Source organism: Notolepis coatsorum (genome assembly GCF_963971535.1).
Source record: "Notolepis coatsorum genome assembly, chromosome: 17".
Taxonomy (NCBI): domain Eukaryota; kingdom Metazoa; phylum Chordata; class Actinopteri; order Aulopiformes; family Paralepididae; genus Notolepis; species Notolepis coatsorum.
The window spans coordinates 96768305-96796116 of record NC_140181.1 but is presented as its reverse complement, the minus strand read 5'-3'; the positions used below and the strand labels follow the sequence as shown (position 1 = coordinate 96796116).

General features: G+C 42.1%; 1 protein-coding gene across 1 annotated transcript; it reads left to right on the top strand.

Moving 5' to 3' along the window:
* The first annotated feature begins 310 nt into the window (after positions 1–310).
* LOC311243511 (glycerol-3-phosphate dehydrogenase [NAD(+)], cytoplasmic) lies at positions 311–27266 on the top strand. The gene is made up of 8 exons (XM_084332752.1): positions 311–507; positions 4357–4534; positions 6515–6655; positions 8078–8216; positions 10401–10513; positions 13424–13660; positions 17260–17366; positions 25843–27266. Exons 1-8 carry the CDS (start codon positions 464–466, stop codon positions 25937–25939), a joined length of 1056 nt encoding a protein of 351 aa, XP_084188878.1. The 5' UTR covers positions 311–463; the 3' UTR covers positions 25940–27266.
* The last annotated feature ends 546 nt before the right edge of the window (positions 27267–27812 follow it).

Here is a 27812-nt window from a genome sequence, read left to right as displayed (position 1 = left end):
CGCGCTGCCAAACGGTTAACCCTTTCACTGCGACAACACACAGAAGGTTAACCCTTTCACTGCCACACGACAGCCGGTTGGTTGTGTGATGATAGTAAAGGGTTAACCTTCTGTCCTGTGTGGCAGTTAAAGGGTTATTAAAGTGTTAATTTCGTTTTGCATTTTGAAAGTCAAGATCCTATAAAGCAGAGACACATGGAAGAAACATTTGTCCAAGTTACTTTGAGCCTACTGACCTATGACCCCAAACGACCACTTGGCCAACATAGTGGGCGGGGCAGAGTCTCCCCTCCTGCCAGACAGACCAATGGAACAGGAGCTGTTGCTTTGTTAGATTCTGTGCACCTCGTACTGTAACTGCAGCCACCGCTGAAACCAACTGTGTTGCAAAACTCAAACTCGCTGGAAACAACAATCCTTTTGCTCGTCGAGGTTTGATTTGTGTAACAACCACGACTTCAGAATGGCAGCTCCAAAGAAAATCTGCATCATTGGCTCTGGAAATTGGTAGGTTAATAACACTAACATAACAGGGTGGTGGTACTTGATCGTGATCTCATGACTAAAAACCCAAGTTTAGTTATATATAGATTGCGTTACCGTCACCCATCATCGCGTTGGCTAGCTAGCACTACACAGTAACAGCGTTGTTATTACATAGAAACTAGCGCTGCGTGGCAGCTGGCTAACTTAGCCAATTTCGTGACTGTGATGCACCGAGTGAATCCACAGTCACTTGCTCCTCAATAGGAAACCAACCTAGATTTACCCTGAATGACTGGTTCTAACCGAACCGTTCGTTATACAAGAATCACAGAGACATTTCAAAGGTAGTCACAGTTGCACGAGGGTTTCGGACAGAGATACGCTAGGGTTTGAAAGCTCGGCGTTGCTAATAAACATTTTAAATAATTCTTATAAACTGGTCAACACGGCATTATTTCCGGCGTTGGCTGCCTGGTGTGATCACAGCGCATGCGCATCATGCACCCAACGCCGGAAGTAATGCAGTGTTGACCAGTTTATAAAAAATATTTAAAATGTTTATTAGCAACGCCGAGCTTTCAAACCATCCCGCATCTCTGTCCGACACCCTCGTGCAACTGTGAATACCTTTGAAATGTCTCTGTGATTCTTGTATAACGAACGGTTCGGTTAGAACCAGTCCTTCAGGGTAAATCTAGGTTGGTTTCCTATTGAGGAGCAAGTGACTGTGGATTCACTCGGTGCATCACAGTCACGAAAGGGGCTACAGGCTAACTATGACACGTAGCTAGCAGCACGCTAGCCAGCTTTAGCCCCATGGGGAGGGACACCTGCTGAACAACTAGCTAAGCAACTGCAGGCTATGATCAAACCACAAGTGGTCGAATAATTATCGTCATCGATCAATTGCTCTAGTTTGTTATCTTTCTCTCACACGCATTATACCAGGATACATTCACAATGCCCAGACGACTACCATGCATTCATGAGGTGTTATTCATCGTAACATATATATAATACCCTTTCAACCCCCCTCCCTTGAGGTCATTGTGGTTTGTGACCCGTCCTGCTGTGTCCAGATTCTACAGTCTCATTGTTAAATGTAACAGTACTGTATATCTGTATGTCATGATATATCTGTATGTTGTGTGTAGTATGTCATTATGAATTGAACATGGGGGACCCTGATGTAAACAAGACGAAAGTCTTTCTCTGGTCTGCATCCCCTTATTAACAATTGTGTGTATTGATGATGAAGACTTTATTTCAGACTCAAGGTCCATATTACACATAATATACAAAACAACAACGAGAATACAATAACAAAAGAAACAAGGCCAACAACAACATAGATTAAAGTACATAAAGGCATCGATTTCAATGTTTCCACAAATCAGAGGAGTACCTACCTTGTATCACTTTGTTTTACATCACTAATGGCACCTATTATCTTTTTTTTTTACTCTAATAATCGACACATACATTTAAACATCAAGTTCCTCAACAGAGCATGGAAGGTGGGGACATTTGTAGTCACAAACAGATGGCTTGCACTAGTCCGCCTTGGGAGCTTAAGGAGGATCCTAAATGCATCATTATGCTACCTGCAGTTTTTAGATTTTTGCTGTGCTATAATTAAACCAGAGGTGTGCAGTATAACATGGAGTACAATAGGCTCTGAAGTCTGAACAGGCTTATGTTCACATTGAGCCGTACTGTATTGTACCCATTCTGCAATCTCTTAATACAATTTTCTATCAATCAATCACAGCTCAACCCGCCTGTGTCCAATGTGTTCTAAATCTTTGGAACGTAGACGAGGCTGGCAAAGGCTTTGAGTGGAGAACCTGCTTCTCTTTCAGCCAAACGAGCCTAAAAAGCAGCCATGGACATTTTGGGCATTTATAATCACACCCATGCTGCTGAGTGGATCTCCGCTGCTGTGCTTAGTGCAAGGTGATGGTGATCACTGATTACCAGTCCAGTGATTGGTGTAAATCACAGACATCTTGGTTGGCAAACAGGTGGTGGTTATTCATCATTAAATGACCAGGCCGAGGAGCTTGGCTGGCAAGACAAGAGAAAACTATGAATAGTCTTCTTCTATTGTAATACATCACCACATGGTTATCTGGCTAAGTAAGCAACAGGTGTTGGCAATGAAACAACCACAGCCATTAATAATTGGTGTGTTGAACTGCTGAACTGATGTGAGATGAGACTGAGAGCGGTCTGTTGATGAGCACTGTGACTAAAATCAAAACCACAGTGGTTTCCTGTGTCACACGGGTCTAGTACCCACAGTGACGCCGCTTTTTCAGATACCTAAAACAGCAGTGAAACGTATAGAATAGAATAGAATTGCTTTATTCATCCCGAGGGAAATTCGGCTATAAGGATGAATGAATGAATGAAAACTTTATTTAACAGATTGCAGAATGGGTACAATACAGTACGGCTCAATACACACAATTGTTAACACTTTCAGTGCCAGCAGGGGGCGCACGATTTAGTGCTTGAATGCCCAGCATCCACTTCAATGTTGCCGTTAATATCGCCTAATCTATGTTTTAAATTATGGCTATGTGTCTAATCTGCCCGTCGCTTATCAATGACTCATTTTCCAGTCAACATTGTCGAAGCGGATTGTTTTTTTATCGGTTCATTTCCGTTTTATAGCATCTTGAAACGCCCTCGTTTTCAAGGAAAATAAAAATATTCCATAATAAACGGAATATTCTAGAATACACAAAAAACGTTCTCATTTCTCGGCCTATTTATGAATCGTTTTCAAATAAACGCTAGATTATCGATAGTATATGTGTACGTATACACGCTATATAGGCGATCTGATATCTGATCTGATATATTTCCTGATCGCTCGCACAGCCAAACAGCCATATCACACATAGGGGAAAAGCTTATATCTCCGTGAAAACAGGTCTGATTATCCTAAGACTGGTCAAATCGATTCCTTACCTGAGATCAGATGGTATTCAAAAAGATTATTCCAATTCCTGATAGCCATTCCAAAAATCGATCCTTTTATTGATCCAATGCTACATACTGTAAACACATTATTACACGCTGTTCTGATGGTCCACAATGACTGGGATCATCTCCGGTTACATGCGTGAGAAGTAAAATGTGGATTCCGGATTTTTTTTTCTCATCCATTTTCATTGTCCATTCCAAAAGGGTGCATTACCATCTGGGAGACGATAGGGGGCGCTTTTTCACATCTGAGCTCCTGATGGGACTGGTTTCCCAACGGTAGACTCGGTTGATGAAATATGAATTCAGATCGCTAATAAAAAAAAAATCACGATAATTGTCGTGCTGGGCATTTAGGGGGCGGGCTGATAACACGTGTTATGTCGTGGCTGGTATCCAAAGTGTTAAGGGGATGCAGACCAGAGAAAAACACGTTTGTCTTGTTTACATCAGGGTCCCCCATTTTCAATTCATAGTGACATTTATGACATACATGACATCATGACATTTCTGACATAGGGAGGGACATACATGACATACAGCTATATAGTACTGTTACATTTGTGACATACGATATGCAAATATACAGTACTGTTACCCATAGATCCTAACAGAGATTATATACATACGGTGGGGAGGAGACTGTACATTAGGAGGGGGTGGGAGAAAAAAATATACATACGGTGGGAAGGAGACTGTCTATTTGGGGGGGGTTGGACCTTTACGGTGGCCAGTTTCTAATTGCAGCCTCCCGTAGGTGCTCTTTAAGAGCGGTTTTGAATGTGGGTAGGGATTCACATCTTTTTACGGCTGTGGGAGTGGAAGTAGTGTGAGTGGAATGTACCATCCTAACCATCAACTGTTCAACAATAACAGGGGTTCTGCCATCGCCAAGATAGTGGGTGCCAACGCCGCTCAGAACGCGCGGTTCGACGACACGGTGAAGATGTGGGTGTTTGAGGAGATGGTGGATGGGCGCAAACTGACGGAAATCATCAACACTGACCACGTGAACGTGAAGTACCTCCCCGGACACAAGCTGCCCCCCAACGTGGTACAGTAGGAGAACGCTTGGTTTCAAATAGAACTTCATCTCATCGGACGCTTTTGGGCTCCATTTAGTCTGATGTTGTGGTTGATAAGATGTTTCTTTATTGGGCGGCTACGTGGCGTAGTGGGCAAGGCGCTCACCACGAAATCTGGAGACGCTGGGCTCGCCTGTTCGAGCCCAGCGCTCCACATTTGCTTTCAGTTTAGCTGGTCGTCCACAGTAATACACATTGGGCCGTATTACGGGGAGGGAAACTGAAGGGTGGGGATCGGGCGTTGTGGACAGCGACTCCTACAGGTCGGTTGGTGCGCCTGCGCAGTAGAATCAGGAAGTGTCGGGGGCAGCGTGAGCCTCCCACGCGTTACTCCTCGCCACTGAGAGATCGAGCTGCGCAGGTGAAAAGATGCGACTGCTGTTACCTCAAGTACCGGAGGGGACTTGTGCTATGTATGACTTAGTCCACATTGCAGCCGGCTTGTGGGAGGCAAGAAACAGCGTTCGTGACAGGGGAGGGTTGAATTGGATGATACGAAATTGGGATGGGAGAAAATATAGAAAAGTGGGAGAAAAAGTGGATAAAAAAAAAAAAAAAATCTTTATTCAGACGTCATAGCAGCATGGGGGAGGTACAGGTATGGGCAGGGTAATGGTAGGAATACATAAATATAGGCAATACAATTTAAATCTGAATGTATAAATATAATGAACTCTGAATATAAAAATATGAGACAAAATAAACCTTAATAATATAGCCTACATTAACGAATTTGTCTATTTAAATTTATCAATACTCTCATCAATCATGACATTGCATTACTGCTGATCAGCACACCTTTCAGGTTAACTGGTGGGGGGGGAATTGTTCTCACTTTTTCAGCTGCCGGTAGACCATCACTGTACGAATCATAGCGTGTCGCGCTAACCCTTCCAGAAGCTTTGTGGTCCGGCCTTGAACTTTCCATAAATCCGTTTAGTTAGATCCAGCACTGAATGCATTTTGTGATTATTATAAATCTTCGACGACGACAACAACAACTAGTGTTAGTTATTTCCTCTTTGATTCGGGACGTGATGTCACTCGAATGCCCAAGTTCGCTCAGCCAATAGACGATCCGTATTATTAGGTTGTAAACGGTCCTGAACTGCTGTCGCGCGCCCCGCTGTGTGCTTTGGACTTAAGAGTAAAAGTAAGCCGTATACACAAGGTACCCTAACTGGCATGATATACACAGTACATCATACGCTGTAGTCCGTGCAATAACCCCGGAAGTCTGCTGCCAGAACAATATGTTAATGTTAACGCCATACAATTTTGACTGAGGGCATATTATGTCAATTTAAACAACCATTAAATGGAGATGTGTATTAATTAGGGGTGTAAAGGTTAAGGTACACGTATCCATACCGAACCGTGTCAGTGTGTACCGTACCGTACCGAACGGCTGTGTACCGAACTAATACACCGGTATGTTAACCACTAACGACCGCCCACCGGGGGCTGTTTTTTTTTCACAATCTAATATAATTTTTATTTTTTTATTTTTTCTTTACAAGTCGATTATTAATTTCAATATAGAATATTCGTTGACAGCCCTACAAGTACAATTAGTTACTGCACACTACATCACCCCTGAGTGGAACATGGAAAGCCAAACTTTCCCCCACTGTACCGAAAACCCGTACCGAACCGTGACTTCAAAACCGAGGTACGTACTGAACCGTGGTTTTTGTGTACCGTTACACCCCTAGTATTAATGGACATGTTAACTTATGATCATAGTGTACAGACTGTGTTGCGACAGCGGTCCTCGCTGCTGTAAGTAGGCTTCTTCCAACTGAACACTCCATTATGTTTTGAGTTCATTTAACTAACTGCTGTGAAATCCCGTTGCTGCGGTGGTGTCCTGGAACAGGTGTGACTGCTTACGCCCAGTTTGTTTATCAGTCTCTACAGATCTCTGACCCTGTCTGACCCCCCCCCAGGTGGCTGTCGCAGACCTGGTGGAGGCGTCCAGTGATGCAGACATTCTGGTGTTTGTAATCCCACACCAGTTCATCGGGAGGGCGTGTGACACGATGAAGGGGAAGATCAAGAGTGACGCTCTGGGCATGTCCCTTATTAAGGTAAGGCTCTCCGTTTGGTTTGATCTTTCAACCCACAGCCTCTTTATTCTGACCTCCATTATCACTTTGGGTTAACCATTGAGCCAGTGTGTTCTAAAAACACATTTTCTGTGCCTGTGATTTGTTTCCCTTCCTGGGTGGAAGCTGGGTCCATAACCACACGGTTGTTGTCATGTGATCATTATTCTCAAACGCCCAGGTAGGCGGTCAGGTGGCGTAGCGGAGATTGTGCTCGTCACCAATGCAAGAGGCTGCGGTCTCGACTCCCGGAGAGTCAGCATTGCCTTGGCTCGGGCTGATCGCTATACTAACTCGTTTGGCTGAGTTAGGGGGAGGGAAGCCGTGGCTGGGTCCTGGGCGTTGTGGACAGCGACCCCTACAGTTCGGTCGGGGCGCCTGCACAGCGAGGGTAGAATCTGGAGAGAGGTAGTGCGACCTTCCACACGTTACACTCTCCCAGTGAGAATCTGCGCGGCCAGGCTGGCTGCCGGCTGGCTGCACGTGTGTCGGAGGAAAACATGTGACAGTCTCCGGCCTCCCGGACCAACAGTAGGGGGGGGGTGCGCAACAACCAGGAAGGGGGTTGGGAATTGGCATAACGACTAACAGTGGGATGGGAGAAAAATCGGAAAAAAGGAAGGGGAAAAAGATAATAAAAAATAAAAATAAAAAAAACGCCCAGGTAGTTTACTCGTACAATGTTTTACAAACGTACTCGGGCGAGTAGGAGGTAGAGAGACGGTCGTCTGGTAATCGGAAGGTTCCCGGTTATGTTATATGTTGGCACCTCGTATGGTCACATGGTGTGTGAGTGAATGGGTGAATGTGTTGTTTGGATAAAATCGCTATATAAATGCACCAGGGGTGGCATTCCCATCATCGTGCATGGCGGTGTGAGTGGCGCGGGCTGTTTGTGTTTTCCTTCGGTCATGAATCTGATGTGCTTTATCGGGGTGTGTCTCTTGGATGGGGATCTGGTAGCGATTGATGTGTGGGGTCTTTGGGGGACTGACTGTTCCGGGGGGGTTCACATGCCTTCGAGCGACATTGTTCTTCTTAAGCATTCTTATGTCTGCAATTCATGCATTGTTTTTTTATTCTGTCAATTGTGTGTTTATTTTATGCCTATGTTCATTTCATACTAATTGCTGTGGGGCGCTCTGGACTGCGGTCCATGTGTGGAAAAAAAGTACTAATTATAGATAGTTATTGTTATTGTTACATTGTAGAAATGTGTGCATTGAAATGTGTAAAGTCTCGACAGCATTGAAAATGAGGGTGACCTCAATTGTCTTTTCGAGAATAAATAAAGGTTTGAATGAATTGTGTGAGAAGCAGAAAGAATGATCACAAGAATGATCCAACCTCAAAATTAGATCACCTGCCCAAAAACCATTTGGAACCCATGGCTTCATTCCACAGGGTGTGGACGAGGGGCCCGACGGACTGAAGCTCATCTCCGACGTGATCCAGGAGAAGCTGGGCATCACCATGAGTGTGCTGATGGGGGCCAACATTGCCAACGAAGTCGCAGATGAGAAGTTTTGCGAGACCACCATTGGTTAGTTGTCAAAGTTGCCTGTGTGGCCATTTTTGTCTCTGCAGTTAACGGTGTACACAGTGCACAGCTGAAGTTGAAGGAACATGCCAACTTTTTGGGAAATTGGCTAGCCTAGCTTAGCGCCATTCACTGGAAGTAGGTACCAGTGTAGCCCAGTTCCCAACACTCCAAATACACTCCAAAACGTTCCTGTAAACATGTTGTTACCTGTGTATTTACCACGTGAATTTTCTTTTAAATATTCGGAAGCTAACAGTACACAGCTGAAGTTAACAGTACACACACTGCACAGCTGAAGTTAACAGTACACAGCTGAAGTTAACGGTACACACACTGCACAGCTGAAGTTAACAGTACACAGCTGAAGTTAACAGTACACACACTGCACAGCTGAAGTTAACAGTACACAGCTGAAGTTAACGGTACACACACTGCACAGCTGAAGTTAACAGTACACAGCTGAAGTTAACAGTACACACACTGCACAGCTGAAGTTAACAGTACACAGCTGAAGTTAATAGTACACACACGGCACAGCTGAAGTTAACAGTACACAGCTGAAGTTAATAGTACACACACGGCACAGCTGAAGTTAACAGTACACACACTGCACAGCTGAAGTTAACAGTACACACACTGCACAGCTGAAGTTAACAGTACACACACTGCACAGCTGAAGTTAACAGTACACACACTGCACAGCTGAAGTTAACAGTACACACACTGCACAGGTGAAGTTAACAGTACACACACTGCACAGCTGAAGTTAACAGTACACACACTGCACAGCTGAAGTTAACAGTACACAGCTGAAGTTAATAGTACACACACGGCACAGCTGAAGTTAACAGTACACACACGCACAGCTGAAGTTAACAGTACACACACGCACAGCTGAAGTTAATAGTACACACACTGCACAGCTGAAGTTAACAGTACACACACTGCACAGCTGAAGTTAACAGTACACACACTGCACAGGTGAAGTTAACAGTACACACACTGCACAGCTGAAGTTAATAGTACACACTGCACAGCTGAAGCTCAAGGTGACCACGGCATTATTGTGAATCGGGAGGCACCGGTATTTTTAGCACACAATGTAGTATTTTTGTTAGTTGATGGAGGCAAAGAAGAGGATTGTTGTAAGTAGGGCAGAGCTGTCGTGCGAGTCCCAGTTTTGAGGTCAGACTGTTTTTTTTTAATGCACAAAATTCTGGCAGTTCCACTTCCCTGGTCTCTGTTGCACACTGTCAGCATGGGGGTGGACGTTTAATCTGCTTTGTAGTCTTGTGTTTACAAAAAAACGACAGGTTTTTCCTCTTGCCTTGAGTGCTACTGTATCTATCCATCCAGGTATGTTTTTGGTGTGATTTTCCAAGCGTTGGAGGTATCTGCTGAAGATGTCTGCCGCGGTAGATTGCATTCTGGTTTAAGAGGGAAAATGTTTTCTTTACCTCGAAGTGCATCACATGAAAAGTGTCTCCTGGGATGAGTTGTGAAATTGTACTCTCATAGCCAGTGAACTGAATGCACTATTGATCAGGCTCAAAATAATTTCACGGATCAGGGCTGGCAAATTACAGAAGATGCTCAGTCGTCGTCCTGGAAGCGCGACGTATCGTGAGAAAGATGAGCTTGAGGAATATTTTGAAAGTAGCGATTGGCACGAAAAGCGAGTTGTGCTGGAAGACTGAGGCCTCAGAGTAAACAACGTCCTCTCCCCTCGTCCTCTCTCCCCGTTCTCTCTCTCCTCGCCCCCTCTCTTCTCATCCTCTCCCCGTCCTCTCGTCATCCTCTCTTCCCGTCCTCTCTTCCCCTTCTCCTTGCCCTCTCTCATCCTCTCCCCTCGTCCTCTCTCCCCTTCCTCTCGTCCTCTCTCCCCATCCTCTCGTCATCCTCTCTCCTCGTCCTCTCTCCCCGTCCTCTCTCCTCATCCTCTCCCCATCCTCTCATCCTCTCTCCCCATCCTCTCTGTCCTCATCATCTCCCCTCGCCCTCTCTCCTCGTCCTCTCTCTCCGTCCTCTCTCCTCGTCCTCTCTCCTCATCCTCTCTCTCCGTCCTCTCTCTTCGTCCTCTCTCCTCGTCCTCTCGTCCTCTCTCCCTGTCCTCTCTCCCCGTCCTCTCATCCTCTCTCCCCGTCCTCTCTGTTCGTCCTCTCTCCCTGTCCTCTCTTCCTCCAGGGTGTAAGAACAAAACCAACGGGGCCCTCCTGAAGGAGCTCATGCAGACCAACAACTTCCGGGTCACAGTAGTGGAAGAGTGTGACGTAGTGGAAATCTGCGGCGCGCTGAAGGTGAGCAACGTCATTATGAATAAGATAAGCGACTACGTCTGTTAACATCTTTTTCCTGAGGAAGTTGGCCAAACTCCACCTACCCCCTCCCGTGCTGGTGAACCTTTATCGCTGTACGATTGAGAGCATCCTCACCACCTGCATCTCAGTCTGGTACGGCAACCGCACCGTTAAGGACCAGAAATCACTGCAGAGGGTAGTGAAAATAGCCCAACGCATCACCAAGATAGCCATAGTTTATGTAGACTTTATTTGAATGATTATTTTAATTATTATTTTTATTCTCACCATTGCACATTGTGCTAACCATTGCACTTTACTGTACAGTTTTATTTATGTGTCTTATATTGCAACTGACTGTTGATTGTCACATCCTGGTTGGACGTACACAGTCTTGTGCTGTGTAATGACAATGAAGTGAATCTAATCTAATTACACCCAGTATTAATTTAGTCAACGAAAATTATGACTAAATATGGTTGTCAACAAAGCTTTTTCACCTGACGATAATGAGACAAGACGTCACGTTAATGTAGATCATGTGACACTAACGTGACTAAATAATGAATGCAATGTCGTTGACTACAAACGACGACACAAAATATAGTTTACAAAATAAAATCTTGCCGAAATCTCTTCATTTTAAGACGAGACAAAATAATTATAACTTTTAGAATAATTCATGTTATTATTAGTATTCCGTTTCCTGTGTGCAGCACAAGCGCTTTGATTTATTTCCTCACTCGAGTTACGTTCTTAGCCAGCATTCTAGATAGCAGTAACACATTTTGCCATTTTGTTTGTAGTCCTATGAGGAGAGGAGACTTTTGATGGGCTTTCGAATAAAATAAAAACTTCCTAGGTCATGCCAGCCCCTGTCAATCATCTGACTTCTGGATTAACTTTTTTATTTTTCTGCGATTATCTCCCACAAACCTGAACGTTATTGCCATAAAAATTTGATTTACATTATAAAAAAAGTAACTGTACTTACAGTAGATTTCATTCACGGTTTGTCACGCCTGGTGGTACTCTGCCATTGGAAAGGGGAGATTTGGCCCGATCCATAGATGTGCGACTTTTATTTTTTCATGTCTGGTAATTTTTAGTATGGTGTTATTCACAGTAAAAAAAATGATATTCTCCTTTGGTTCATCACAATTTACTAGTAACAGACACAATATTTCTGACACATTCGCTGAGATCCATAGATGTCCCTAGATACCAAGAACATGCCTATCCCACGTGTTGGTGACGGCAGCCGATTAGTACGCGTGCTGGAGGGGGGAGCCAAAGAAGACTAAGTCCTATCCCCCAGCTGAAGGCATTGTAGTCAGAGTCATAATCCCCGCCCCTTCCGGTGCTGCAATGGTGGTTTCTGGACAATCTCCTCCCTGCCGCCTGGCGCAACGACACCCCGGTGTTGCTGCAGCCGACAATCGCATACGGTGTCTCAAGGCCTCTAGTTGATCATGACAAATCCTCTCTTACCTTGACGATTAAAAAGCCTCCATAATTTAGTAAATAAAGCTGTAGCCAGCCAGCTAGCATTGGGTCTATTCAAAATGCTATCCACATTAGCTACATAGCTAACCAAGTAAATACAATGGTATCCGTCCTGAGGTAACGTTAAATACAACGTTTGCTAGTCGAAATGACTGGACACACACAGGGACAAGTTAAACATCAATCAATTAATTTATTCCAATAGGTAGTTTGAGCTGCATGTGAGCCGAGGTCCTCTCCATTGGAAACTAATGATGTTACGGTAACGTTAGCTCGAAAAGCACAGAAAGTTAAGCTGCTAGCAACAGACACTATAACACTTCCGGTCGGGGGTTTTCAAAATAAAAGAGCGACGTCTAAAATCACCGGAAATACGTTTATTTTGTACATTATCTAACGTTAACACGAACCTAAACTAACTTTAGTTAAACTAACTTTGCGCGTCGATGTTGCAGAAGCATAAAGGCAGAGTGTCTACAACACCGTTGCTTTGTCGATGTTGTGTTGCAGTTGCTCTGAAGTTTCTGTAGCATGCAGAGGCCTTCAGACATACAGTAGTCAACAAATGTACATGCCTGTTTGAATTTATGTTGTGCCGTTGTTACTGTAAAAATGTAACGATTGTGATATGATGATTGTTTAATGAGACGATGAGCTGTATGTGTATGTCACTTGAATTTCCCCATGAGGGATCAATAAAAGTTATCCGTATCCTTATCCTTAGAAGTGGAGCAATCTTCCATTTACTTAGGTATGTATTTTTAGGCGGATTTTCTGAAAATAGGGCTCGGGCTTAATGAAGTCTGTGTGCTTAACATCCCCCCCCCCCCCCCCCCCTCCTCTCTCTGGTCTGTAGAATATCGTGGCTGTGGGAGCTGGTTTCTAACACCTCCCCCCTCTCTCTCTCTGGTCTGTAGAACATCGTGGCTGTGGGAGCTGGTTTCTAACACCTCCCCCCTCTCTCTCTCTCTGGTCTGTAGAACATCATGGCTGTGGGAGCTGGTTTCTAACCCCCCCCCCCCCTCTCTCTGGTCTGTAGAACATCGTGGCTGTGGGAGCTGGTTTCTAACACCTCCCCCCTCTCTCTCTCTGGTCTGTAGAACATCGTGGCTGTCGGAGCTGGTTTCTAACACCTCCCCCCTCTCTCTCTCTGGTCTGTAGAACATCGTGGCTGTGGGAGCTGGTTTCTAACACCTCCCCCCTCTCTCTCTCTGGTCTGTAGAACATCGTGGCTGTCGGAGCTGGTTTCTAACACCTCCCCCCTCTCTCTCTCTGGTCTGTAGAACATCGTGGCTGTGGGAGCTGGTTTCTAACACCTCCCCCCTCTCACTCTCTGGTCTGTAGAACATCGTGGCTGTGGGAGCTGGTTTCTAACCCCCCCCCCCCCCTCTCTCTGGTCTGTAGAACATCGTGGCTGTGGGAGCTGGTTTCTGTGATGGCCTGGGCTTCGGCGACAACACTAAGGCAGCGGTCATCCGGCTGGGCTTGATGGAGATGATCGCCTTCGCCCGCATCTTCTGCACCGCCGGGCCCGTCTCCTCTGCCACCTTCCTGGAGAGCTGCGGCGTGGCCGACCTCATCACCACCTGCTACGGCGGTCGCAACCGCAAAGTGGCCGAGGCCTTCGCCAAGACGGGAAAGGTGAGCACGGGATTTTAACTTTATGTAAAACTGGACTATTTTATTTCATCTTACTTCGTTCTATATTTTTCTTTTTATCGTATTACTACTACTTATTGTTATTGAACACACACACACACGCACCCTGCACCTTAACGCCTTAAGCCATGGTGGTCCGGTACCGGTACGAGATTGATATTACGCCATAAATGGCCATAAAATGGGAGGTGCAGAGAACATTTCGTCAGCGACTCAGTGCATGTGTGTTCCTGTGGGTCGCCCATCGCATGTGTGTGTGTGTGTGTTAATCTGATGACAAATAAAGACTTATACTAAATAGATGAATACAGAACGTATTAATTAATGTTGTTTCTTTTTCAAATGTAGTAAAGAGTAAAGACCCTAACCCTGTCAAAACAGCAGTCAAAGTGTATATTTTCAGCACTACGTTTGTTTACCAATGATTTTTTTATGTGTTATTAGTGAAATATGAGCTTATAAAAATTTCTGCGCATTGCATCGGAAAGCAGAGGATTTAGGCGGAAGGTAAAGCAAGCTGTCATAAGTGTGTGTAGTCGTATGAACGGGGAGAACCAGGGCTTTCGATGGACTTTCGAATTTCATAAAACTACACTTCCCAGCTCACGCCAGCCCCTGTCAGTCATCTGGCTTTCAGTGTGAATCTTTTTATTAATTTTTTTGGTATTTTCGGGATCATATCTCACATGTCGAACAAACCTGAACGTTATTGCCATAAAATAGAACGTAGTTAGTTTATTTACCTCTAGCAAAAAAACGCGTTGCAATCTGATGAAAAATGGCGGGAGATATTTACATTATAAAAAAAGTAACTGTACTGTAGATTTCATTCACGGTTTGAATCGGGGGCGCCTGGTGGGGCTGAATCCAGATTGAACTCTGCCATTGGATCGGGGAGATCTGGCCCGATACATACCTGTAGATGTGACTTAAGTTGGCCATAATAAGGTAATATAGGCCTGATATTCTATATTCATATTTCATGTGTCCGGATGGCAAAATTCTGTACTGTATCTACAAAACCCCTTGTAAATCATCTGCCCTTTTATCAGGGATGTGATTATTCCGTTTTTAACCGGATTTTCGGGTTTTCTGACCTAAAATCACGATAAAAAAATATTCATATTAAAAAAAAATTATGTAAATTTTTTTTTATTTTTTTTTATTGAGCTTTATGTATGTTTTGATTATTTTCCCACCTGGTCTAAGCGAAACGCGAAAGCAACATTTATCAGACCTGCTATTCTTGCATAACAGATTTTCATTGGCTATCGATAATGTTAGCAGTTTTGTTGAGTGGCGCGAGATGCTGTAAAGACGTCAACACACTAGGAAACACACTAACACTGGATTGCTTTTGTAAAACTGACCAACCAGGGAAGGTTACTTGCAAGCAGTGCAGCAGTCTGCCACTCAACACTACTCAAGGGAGAGCAAGCATTGTCCAGTTAATGTGAAGCTCTGTAGAAACATCAAACTCTCAAGCATGAGGTACAGAAGCCAACCTAGACATAACCAAGAAGCTGAGATGGAGAAATGTCACCACCTTCATTCTCAAAATCGAGCAAAAGAGTCCATTAGTCCAACTGCAGCCCTTCGCAGTAGGCAAGACTTCCAGAGGAGGCGGTTACAGGTGTTGCACAATCTGGTTGCAAAGAAGAAAAGATAAGGTCCTAATGTTAGTGTTTGAGCCAGGATGACTTGGGAGGGGTCAAGATGACCCCCTTTAAAATGTTTAGGGGGACACTGAGATATTTGATTCATTTTCTTTGTCCCTTTCCTCTCCCACCTTCCTCTTCCCTGTGAACAGTTCAATCTATACAAATAAAATGTGTTAATTCATTCAAATGGAGTGTTTATATACATAAAAAAAAAATCGACCCAAGCACGACTTAGTGCTTGAATGCCACCATCGGCGCCAATGTTAACCTTAATATCGCCTAATCTATGTTTTAAATTATGGTTATGTGTCTGATCTGCCCGTCGCTTATCAAAGAATCATTTTCCAGTCAGTGCTGTCAAGGCAGATTGGTTTTTTATCGCTTCATTTCCGTTTGAGAGCATTTTGAAAAGCACCCGTTTTGAGGTAAAAAACAGCCCATTCATTCTGTGATAATCGTCTTTTACTGGAATATTCCAGAACGTTGATATTTGTCGGCCTATTTATGAATCGTTTTCAAATAAACGCTAGATGCTCAATAGTATACGTGATAATAGCCGTTTTCATTTCCTCATGGATTTTACAGTGAAACAGTGAAAATTCAGAGAAATCTCGTGAGTGGCTTTCAACGTAACTATTGTAAACACGAGATTAGCCGTGAGTGGCACTCAAAGTGCAATCACATCCCTGCTTTATTCATTTGCTTAGATTTTTTGTACACGTGATCTCAAAAAGCTGCTGAATGAGCTCAGTGGAATTTACACGTCTGGTCAATGTTAGCATGGTGTTATTCACTGTGAAAGATGGAAGAAAAAAAAAGAACAAAAAAGAAAATGTATATTCTCCTTTGGTTCATTACAGTCTACTCAAGCCTAGTAACAGACACAATATTCCTGGCACTGGGAATACATTCCCTGAGATCCATAGATGTCCCTAGATACCAGCAACATGCAAATGGACCTTGTAGAAGTGGAGCAATCTTCCATTTACTTAGATATGCATTTTTAGGAAATAATTTTGTAGCTGAAATAGTGCTGTCAGGTGATTAAAAAAAATTATCTAATTAATTACAGGATTTGTAATTCATTAATCTAATTAATCGCATTTTTATCTCATAACCATTTTATGCCTGATATTCTATATTCTATAATCACATTTCAAATAGCATGTGTCTGGATGGCAGAATTCAGTAATGTATCTACAAAACCTTCTGTTTAATCATCTTCCATCTATTAATTTGCTTAGATTTTTCAGGTCTGATCAATTTGAGCATAGTGTTATTCACAGTCAAAGATTAAAAAAAATTGATATTCTCATTTGGTTCATTACAATTTACTCAAGCCTAGTAACAGACACAGTATTTCTGACACTGGGAATACATTCCCTGAGATCCATAGATGTCCCTAGAATCAGATACCAAGAACATGCAAATGGACCATATTAAAAAAGTCTGTAAATGTGTATTCTACGTTCTTATGGAATGAATGAGATTTAAAAAAAAGAATTGTAATTAATTTTGAGTTAATTTTCATAACGCGATAATTTGCTGTGTAATTAATTAATCTAATTAACACGATAAACTGACAGCCCTAATCTGAAAATATGGCTAGGGCTCAAGAGGTGAACATGCACATACACTATACGCAAGGCACTTTCTGTAAATAATTTGCTATTTTATCTTTTCGTATTTCATCCTATACTACCTGCAATGCCCCTGTATGGTTGTGCATTTGACAATAAAGAACTTGCATCGTTGTTTAAGATGAAGACACTTGGACGAGTCCTTCTGAATAACGCCTTCAGAGATTCGAGGGGATTAAGAGGCAGCAGCGGTGACGGAGAATCTTTGCTAATTCCAGTCGAAGCTGAGATCAGCTGTTTCTGGGAGCTGATTAACGTCTCCTCGTCTCTCTGCCGTCAGTCCATCGAGGAGCTGGAGAAGGAGATGCTGAACGGCCAGAAGCTGCAGGGACCAGCGACGGCTGCGGAGGTGTACGTCATCCTGGAGAAGAAGAACCTGGTCGACAAGTAAGTGCTGCACAAACAATCACATAATACAGTAAGTGCTGCACAAACAATCACATAATACAGTAAGTGCTGCACAAACAATCACATAATACAGTAAGTGCTGCACAAACAATCACATAATACAGTAAGTGCTGCACAAACAATCACATAATACAGTAAGTGCTGCACAAACAATCACATAATACAGTAAGTGCTGCACAAACAATCACATAATACAGTAAGTGCTGCACAAACAATCACATAATACAGTAAGTGCTGCACAATCACATAATACAGTAAGTGCTGCACAAACAATCACATAATACAGTAAGTGCTGCACAAACAATCACATAATACAGTAAGTGCTGCACAAACAATCACATAATACAGTAAGTGCTGCACAAACAATCACATAGTACAGTAAGTGCTGCACAAACAATCACATAATACAGTAAGTGCTGCACAAACAATCACATAATACAGTAAGTGCTGCTGCACAAACAATCACATAATACAGTAAGTGCTGCACAAACAATCACATAATACAGTAAGTGCTGCTGCACAAACAATCACATAATACAGTAAGTGCTGCACAAACAATCACATAATACAGTAAGTGCTGCTGCACAAACAATCACATAATACAGTAAGTGCTGCACAAACAATCACATAATACAGTAAGTGCTGCTGCACAAACAATCACATAATACAGTAAGTGCTGCACAAACAATCACATAATACAGTAAGTGCTGCACAAATAATCACATAATACAGTAAGTGCTGCTGCACAAATAATCACATAATACAGTAAGTGCTGCACAAATAATCACATAATACAGTAAGTGCTGCACAAACAATCACATAGTACAGTAAGTGCTGCACAAACAATCACATAATACAGTAAGTGCTGCACAAACAATCACATAATACAGTAAGTGCTGCACAAACAATCACATAATACAGTAAGTGCTGCACAAACAATCACATAATACAGTAAGTGCTGCACAAACAATCACATAATACAGTAAGTGCTGCACAAACAATCACATAATACAGTAAGTGCTGCACAAACAATCACATAATACAGTAAGTGCTGCACAAACAATCACATAATACAGTAAGTGCTGCACAAACAATCACATAATACAGTAAGTGCTGCACAAACAATCACATAATACAGTAAGTGCTGCACAATCACATAATACAGTAAGTGCTGCACAAACAATCACATAATACAGTAAGTGCTGCACAAACAATCACATAATACAGTAAGTGCTGCACAAACAATCACATAATACAGTAAGTGCTGCACAAACAATCACATAGTACAGTAAGTGCTGCACAAACAATCACATAATACAGTAAGTGCTGCACAAACAATCACATAATACAGTAAGTGCTGCTGCACAAACAATCACATAATACAGTAAGTGCTGCACAAACAATCACATAATACAGTAAGTGCTGCTGCACAAACAATCACATAATACAGTAAGTGCTGCACAAACAATCACATAATACAGTAAGTGCTGCTGCACAAACAATCACATAATACAGTAAGTGCTGCACAAACAATCACATAATACAGTAAGTGCTGCTGCACAAACAATCACATAATACAGTAAGTGCTGCACAAACAATCACATAATACAGTAAGTGCTGCACAAATAATCACATAATACAGTAAGTGCTGCTGCACAAATAATCACATAATACAGTAAGTGCTGCACAAATAATCACATAATACAGTAAGTGCTGCACAAACAATCACATAGTACAGTAAGTGCTGCACAAACAATCACATAATACAGTAAGTGCTGCACAAACAATCACATAATACAGTAAGTGCTGCACAAACAATCACATAATACAGTAAGTGCTGCACAAACAATCACATAATACAGTAAGTGCTGCACAAACAATCACATAATACAGTAAGTGCTGCACAAACAATCACATAATACAGTAAGTGCTGCACAAACAATCACATAATACAGTAAGTGCTGCACAAACAATCACATAATACAGTAAGTGCTGCACAAACAATCACATAATACAGTAAGTGCTGCACAAACAATCACATAATACAGTAAGTGCTGCACAAACAATCACATAATACAGTAAGTGCTGCACAAACAATCACATAATACAGTAAGTGCTGCACAAACAATCACATGATACAGTAAGTGCTGCACAAACAATCACATAGTACAGTAAGTGCTGCACAAACAATCACATGATACAGTAAGTGCTGCACAAACAATCACATAGTACAGTAAGTGCTGCACAAACAATCACATAATACAGTAAGTGCTGCACAAACAATCACATAATACAGTAAGTGCTGCACAAACAATCACATGATACAGTAAGTGCTGCACAAACAATCACATAATACAGTAAGTGCTGCTGCACAAACAATCACATAATACAGTAAGTGCTGCACAAACAATCACATAATACAGTAAGTGTTGCTGCACAAACAATCACATAATACAGTAAGTGCTGCACAAACAATCACATAATACAGTAAGTGCTGCACAAACAATCACATAGTACAGTAAGTGCTGCACAAACAATCACATAGTACAGTAAGTGCTGCACAAACAATCACATAATACAGTAAGTGCTGCACAAACAATCACATAATACAGTAAGTGCTGCACAAACAATCACATAATACAGTAAGTGCTGCACAAACAATCACATAATACAGTAAGTGCTGCACAAACAATCACATAATACAGTAAGTGCTGCACAAACAATCACATAATACAGTAAGTGCTGCACAAACAATCACATAATACAGTAAGTGCTGCACAAACAATCACATAATACAGTAAGTGCTGCACAAACAATCACATAATACAGTAAGTGCTGCACAAACAATCACATGATACAGTAAGTGCTGCACAAACAATCACATAGTACAGTAAGTGCTGCACAAACAATCACATGATACAGTAAGTGCTGCACAAACAATCACATAGTACAGTAAGTGCTGCACAAACAATCACATAATACAGTAAGTGCTGCACAAACAATCACATAATACAGTAAGTGCTGCACAAACAATCACATAATACAGTAAGTGCTGCACAAACAATCACATAATACAGTAAGTGCTGCACAAACAATCACATAATACAGTAAGTGCTGCACAAACAATCACATAATACAGTAAGTGTTGCTGCACAAACAATCACATAGTACAGTAAGTGCTGCACAAACAATCACATAGTACAGTAAGTGCTGCACAAACAATCACATAATACAGTAAGTGCTGCACAAACAATCACATGATACAGTAAGTGCTGCACAAACAATCACATGATACAGTAAGTGCTGCTGCACAAACAATCACATAATACAGTAAGTGCTGCACAAACAATCACATAGTACAGTAAGTGCTGCACAAACAATCACATAATACAGTAAGTGCTGCACAAACAATCACATAATACAGTAAGTGCTGCACAAACAATCACATGATACAGTAAGTGCTGCACAAACAATCACATAATACAGTAAGTGCTGCACAAACAATCACATAATACAGTAAGTGCTGCACAAACAATCACATGATACAGTAAGTGCTGCACAAACAATCACATAATACAGTAAGTGCTGCACAAACAATCACATAATACAGTAAGTGCTGCACAAACAATCACATAATACAGTAAGTGCTGCACAAACAATCACATAATACAGTAAGTGCTGCACAAACAATCACATAATACAGTAAGTGCTGCACAAACAATCACATAATACAGTAAGTGCTGCACAAACAATCACATAGTACAGTAAGTGCTGCACAAACAATCACATAATACAGTAAGTGCTGCACAAACAATCACATAATACAGTAAGTGCTGCACAAACAATCACATAATACAGTAAGTGCTGCACAAACAATCACATAGTACAGTAAGTGCTGCACAAACAATCACATAGTACAGTAAGTGCTGCACAAACAATCACATAGTACAGTAAGTGCTGCACAAACAATCACATAATACAGTAAGTGCTGCACAAACAATCACATAATACAGTAAGTGCTGCTGCACAAACAATCACATAATACAGTAAGTGCTGCACAAACAATCACATAGTACAGTAAGTGCTGCACAAACAATCACATAATACAGTAAGTATATTGAACCAAACAGGCACAATGCCAAAAATACAAGCAACTCTCAATTATTATAGAACATAGAATCAATGTGACTATACGTCAGCCAGCCACCAGGGGGCTATATATATTTTGGCTTCACTTTTGGAGAGCTGTCCCTGGTTTTGACCTATTGTGCAGCGTCCCCATTGGTGGAAAACGCTTGCAGGAAGAAAAGCCTTTTGAATAGTTTGTCAGGCATGCAAAAATGCCACTGTGAAAGAGCCTGAAGTGGAACGTTTATATGGAAAACTGCACCTTTTAATGATGAATAAGTACTCTACGCATTCATCATGCCAACTTTCAGTAGTGCTTAACCTGTGTGCCTCATTTGCAATGAAACGATCATTGTGGTAAAATAATACAATCTTGGGACGTCACCGCTACACAAGGCATGCAGCTGTCAAAGAGTCGTATCCTGAGCGGTCGGAGGCCCATTACAAAATAATTGCCACCTTGAAAGCTGGATTTTCCCGTGCCAGCGGAATAAATGTTGCGTTTGTCCCCATTCTTGCATGTAGATGGGGCATCAGCCACAAAAGACAGCAATTTGATTTAAGCTTCACCTCTCCGAGGTGCACCCCAGACCTACACACAACGAACAGCGCTGTCCATGGTTCTGAAACCACAGCTATGGTCACATGTGTCCTCATGATGTTTTTGCTATTTTTCGATAGATCCATAAAGCTTAAACAGGGGCAAAAAATACATTTAAGCCCTCGCGTCAGGCATTCTAAATACCAGAATGCAATTTTTTCCTCTTCATGTTTTCTGAATACATAAATATTCTGCGGGCCGGATGGGATGAGAAGCTTTGTTTTATTAGGATCCACATTAGCTGTCAAATTAATGACCGCTAGTCCTCCTGGGGTCCGTGCAAGACAATTATATAACGGAATACAAATACAGAATGTAATTGGTATTATAATTAAAATAAGAAGAAGAAATAAATGGAAAGCATAAAATAAATAAATAATTTGTATTCAAGTTGAAGATACAATGAATGGTTGTATTCATTACACCCAAAAACTCATCTAAAATGGTAACTGAAATTGATCAAAGAAATAAAAACGTAAAATAGTTAATCACATCTCTACTACACCAGTTTCATTTACATCATTTCACTTTTTATACTTGCCTTGTGGAGACTGGTAGCTTGTTCCAGTTGAATAATGGCTCAGTCTATAGCACACTGTAGATTTTAAATGATTGAAGTCCTACAGGTGGAGGAAGTACCAGGTCACCATGTGGCGCCGGTCTGGTTTTATGAGCTCTCGGCGGCAGCGTTTTTGGTCGGAGCGCTCCCAGCTCATAAAGTTGAAACTAGTTAAACTTTTGGAAAGGACCGCGCTCATCAATGTAACTCATCGAGGAAGGGGCGGAGCCGCGGCTGGCGCGAGCCTCCGAAAAACGCTCTGAGCTTTTTTTTTCTTTTTTCAAAGCGGTCCGCCTTGAAAAAAAGGCTTTTAGTGGACACATAGCCTTACCGTTCGCCGATGAGACTGGAGGAAAAAGATCCCAATTATTTTTTTTTTGTATCCACTTTTTCTCCCATTTTTTCTATATTTTCCTCCCATCCCAATTTCGTATCATCCAATTCAACCCTCCCCTGTCACGAACGCTGTTTCTTGCCTCCCACAAGCCGGCTGCAATGTGGACTAAGTCATACATAGCACAAGTCCCCTCCGGTACTTGAGGTAACAGCAGTCGCATCTTTTCACCTGCGCAGCTCGATCTCTCAGTGGCGAGGAGTAACGCGTGGGAGGCTCACGCTGCCCCCGACACTTCCTGATTCTACTGCGCAGGCGCACCAACCGACCTGTAGGAGTCGCTGTCCACAACGCCCGATCCCCACCCATCAGTTTCCCACCCCCTAATACGGCCAATGTGTATTAGTACGGACGACCAGCTAAACTGAAAGCAAATGTGGAGCGCTGGGCTCGAACAGGCAAGCCCAGCGTCTCCAGATTTCGTGGTGAGCGCCTTGCCCACTACGCCACGTAGCCGCCCTAAAGATCCCAATTATTTGACGTCGATCTCCTAGATACATTTCCGGTTTGTATGACGCAATAAACGCCGAAATCATATCGATTATTGCGTTTCGAAAGCGATCCAAATGCACTCGAGTGTGTATATTGATCCACGCCACAATATATCTCTGGCGGAGGAATTTCCTCGATGCACCGATCGCCACTTCCGGTTTGGCGTGAGTGTAACTCGCCCGACCATCCACCAGGCGGCGGTATTGAGGCGTTGCAATATCAGACAGGGTGCCGCTGCAGTCCGGAGGGAGGCTGGATGAATTATGAATGCCATGGCGAAAAAATGAAATATTGATCCCAATAACGATTTACGCCGTTGTTGGCGTTCAACGCATGGCAGGCAATAACGATTTACGCCGTTTATGGCACACAATGTGTTAAGAGCATTAACATTAACCCTTTCACTACCACACTACCAAATGGTTAACCGTCTGTAGTGTGGTAGTGAAAGGTTAACCTTCTGTAGTGTGGTAGTGAAAGGGTTAAGACCCAGGGGAATGTTATATTACAGGGACAGTTTTCATAACAGAATGGAGAAGCTCCAGATTTGTACCTGATGACATCACAAGTTTGAGTCTTACTTCACTGGTTTCTTTCTGGCTTTTAACTCATGTTTACAAATATTAATATATTTTTCAAAACCTCTTGTCAGAAGGTCTGGTTCCTACTCAATCAACACTGATACCAGGGTTGCTTTCTTTGTTGACAAAAACCCACTTATTTTATAAACCTATGTATTTTTAAAAGGTCCCTCCCCCAGCAAATCTCGTAATTGCATCACTATTGTGTTCTCAGAACAGTATTATGGTCATAGGTGAAGTATTTACTGTTCTCTATTGGACCAAAAGAACCTTGTATGTATTGTAGTTTAAATGTGAAATCTAGTAATCCATGCACCAAAACTATGTATTTACAATGATGCTTTGGCTCGTTTTTGGAGGCTCATTGCTGCCCTCTAGTGGTCAGAAAACAACTTGCCGTTTTAACTATCCGAGGACATTTATTTATTTTTTAACTCTAGCCCTCTTTCCTACTTACCAATATTGTTGTCCTCATACAGATCCGGCTAGTTGGCTACAAACTAATGCAAGGTCACTGGGGTCAAACTCTGTCTGTACAAGCTAGCTGGTGCTCAGTGAAACTTACTCCAGTGCACACAAAGTAGATTTCAGTGAACCTCAGTCAGCTTCTCAAGTTTCAAGTTTCAAGTTTCTTTAATAGTTGTCATACAGAAGTACAGAATACTTTTGTACAAAATGCTTCTTACTGTTGCGCTCCAGAGACTGTGCAAGACAAGATAAGTATGAAATAAAAACATAGTAAAATTAGAAGTAAAAAAAGAGGTCACAGTGTTCAGTTTAGACATATGTACAATGTTCGATGCAGAATAGACGTAGTTACCATACAATATACAATACTGTGCAGTGTACTAATATACAATACTATATAGTGCAAGGCAGAAATGGAGAAATGGGACGAGGTGCAATTTAGGTACAATTCACAGTAGGTGTACGAGTTGTAGTGCAAATCCTTTATCAATAAATATAAAGTGTAAGTGTGTTTGTGTGATCTAAAGTGTGGAGAGTGGGTGCTGCAGTGTGTTGTTTGTTTGAGTGAGTGTGTGCGTGTGGGTGTGTGTGCTGTGTGCATTTGATGGTTGTTGCATAGTGATTATTGTTCGTTTAGCGATTATTGTTCGTTTAGCAGCCTGATGGCCTGGGGATAGAAGCTTCTATAGTACAGACAGCAGCATTGGTTTGTGGCTACAGTAACTAGCCGGACCTAGTGTGAGAAACGGCATCGACTGGGTGGAGAAAAGGACTCGACGTCACCATCGTTTCAAGTTTTGTTTTATTTGTCACATATAAGGTACATTACAGTGAAATGCTTGGTTCTGTATGAGCCTCCTGAGATTGTGCTTCATACAGTAAAAAAAAGTTAAAAGAATAAAGGTCAAACACTATAGAAAATATACAAAACGAAAGTACAAAATGCAACCAAAATACAAAGATGAGGTAGAGAAAATATTTTAGTAATAAATTGATAAAATAGTGTTAAAGTATCTAAAGTGAATGTTAAGGTGAGTGTGTGCTTGTGGATGTGTGTGTGCAATGAATGTAGAATGGGCGAGTTAGTGTTTCATAGTCATTGAGGGATAGAAGCTCCTTTTGAGACCACAGCAGTAAAGAGGCAGTTGTCTGGGTGGCTAACGTAGGGTTCATAAGCAGGAAATGGGGCTTAGGGTTCCAAAGATCTGAACTGTCGCCTCCTCCTTCCCCAGGTTCCCACTGTTCAGTGCGGTGTATCAAATCTGCTACCAGGGCCATCCGGTCTCGGCGTTCATCACCTGTTTGCAGAACCACCCCGAGCACATGTAATAAACTGACCCGAGTGCCTTCTACATGGAGAGGATCATCACCACTTTCACCTTTCTACCGGTTAACCCACAGAGACCACTACTCCACAGCTCTGGAGCAGCAAGCTGGCTCTAGTCGAGTACATTTAACAGTACATGTTAGCTTATCAGAGAGATTTGCACAAGACTTCTGTGTGTTCAACTGTTATACGTTTTGCATGAACATTGTTTTTATTTTTATTTTAAGGGTCACGTAAAAGGATAATGTCATCTTTCTTGGAATTGGAATATTATGGTTTAATTCTCTGGTAATGGATTTATTAGCATTGACATTTTGCCACCACTGATGCTAAAATAATGTATGCATGAGTTATTTACAGTAGCGTAAACCTTGGTCCAAAATGTGAAATTTCATGATTATATGCCGGATCACGTCAGTGACGGCGTCTGTTTTTCTGCTAAACAAAGGTATTAAATGATAAACGGTCTGGTGCTCACAGCTCACCACGGTTGGCCAGAAGGCAGGAGAAGTGGCCAAACCAGCGGATAACCATCTAATGCAATCAATGTGTGAGGGGAAAACATTTATACATTCTGTAACCCAGATACTTTACAGGAATCTACCAGGATGATGGATTCTAGAAATAGTCCTGGCAAGAACCCAACCTAAGCATGACATAAGAGCAAAATGGTCGGCGTGTGAATATGGTCAATTCATGGAAGCTCCATGAAATCCCTGTCAGTCTTGATCCATCCAGGACCGAATTGGAACTTTTCATAGAACGGGTGTTTTATGAAAAGATTCCAGTTCATTCAGTATTATGTACCAATTACAGGAATGCCAATTCCTGACTGAGAAAAGGGGACCCATCAAGAAAAACATGGTCGACATGAAAGAAGGAATTGTCCTTTTTGATCCAATATATTTGTTGCCGTCCAATGAGATGCCTTTCTCCGTCACCAGCCGTTTACTTTGTACCATTGTGATACCTCACTTCCGTTGGCATGTTTATATTTATTGTGATCATGCGTATTATGTATGCTTGAAGTGTCTCACATAATTCAGCCTGAGTGGGATATGTCCCGACTTGTGTGTACTGTTCCTGTATGTTAGCATAGCAACAGTTAAAAAGAAATGCAAGTGCCTTACACAATGCCTGGTTGCTAAAAAAAAAATCTTTGCTGCTTTGAGAAACCAGAGACCTATGAATTCCCTTGACGTCCTCGCATAATGCCCTTGATTACTGTGACCCTGCCTTGAATTTCACTCAATCGTCGTGGCTAATCGTGTATGGAAATTGTTTTTGTCTAAATGAAATTTACCTGGAATAAATTATACTAATTATGTCGTCGAAGCATGATTCTCTGTTCATTTGGTTTTCACAATGTCTAGAAGGCAATCACGGACCTGGGCTTCGATGAACTCGGCCCACTCAATCTGTTGGAATCTTGGGTAGTAAAACATTCAGTCAGTGTTGCTGCCATTTGAGGAGCAGGTGAGAGAAAATAGAAGTAACATGAAACCAAGATGGACAACGGTAACTGTGGTAGGTAGCTGATACAGTGGGGCAGTCAGGCATTAAAGCGTTCCGTCTTGAGATGGATTTCCATCAATTTGATTATTTATATAATATTTTGATTTATATTTATATTGATTTTTATAAAAGAAAAAATTACTTTTTAAATATAAAGTTTGCCAATAGGGATGTATCAGTAGTATTGGCAGTGGTAGTAGTCCAGTCTATTTTTTTTATTTTCTAAAAAATAAACTAGTTCAACACAGGTAACCACTTTTGCTTAATTTCTTTGATGGCTCAAATGTATGCTCTAGTAGTGTCTAGTCGGTTTTGTGTTTTGAGCACAAAGTTCATCATAGATCTAGCCTCTTAATTTTG

Coding starts and splice junctions, on each gene's coding strand:
- LOC311243511 (XM_084332752.1), top strand. CDS start 464: ATGGCAGCTCCAAAGAAAATCTGCATCATTGGCTCTGGAAATTG. Junction 508..4,356: donor ATCATTGGCTCTGGAAATTG/GTAGGTTAATAA, acceptor CAACAATAACAG/GGGTTCTGCCATCGCCAAGA. Junction 8,217..10,400: donor GTTTTGCGAGACCACCATTG/GTTAGTTGTCAA, acceptor CTCTTCCTCCAG/GGTGTAAGAACAAAACCAAC.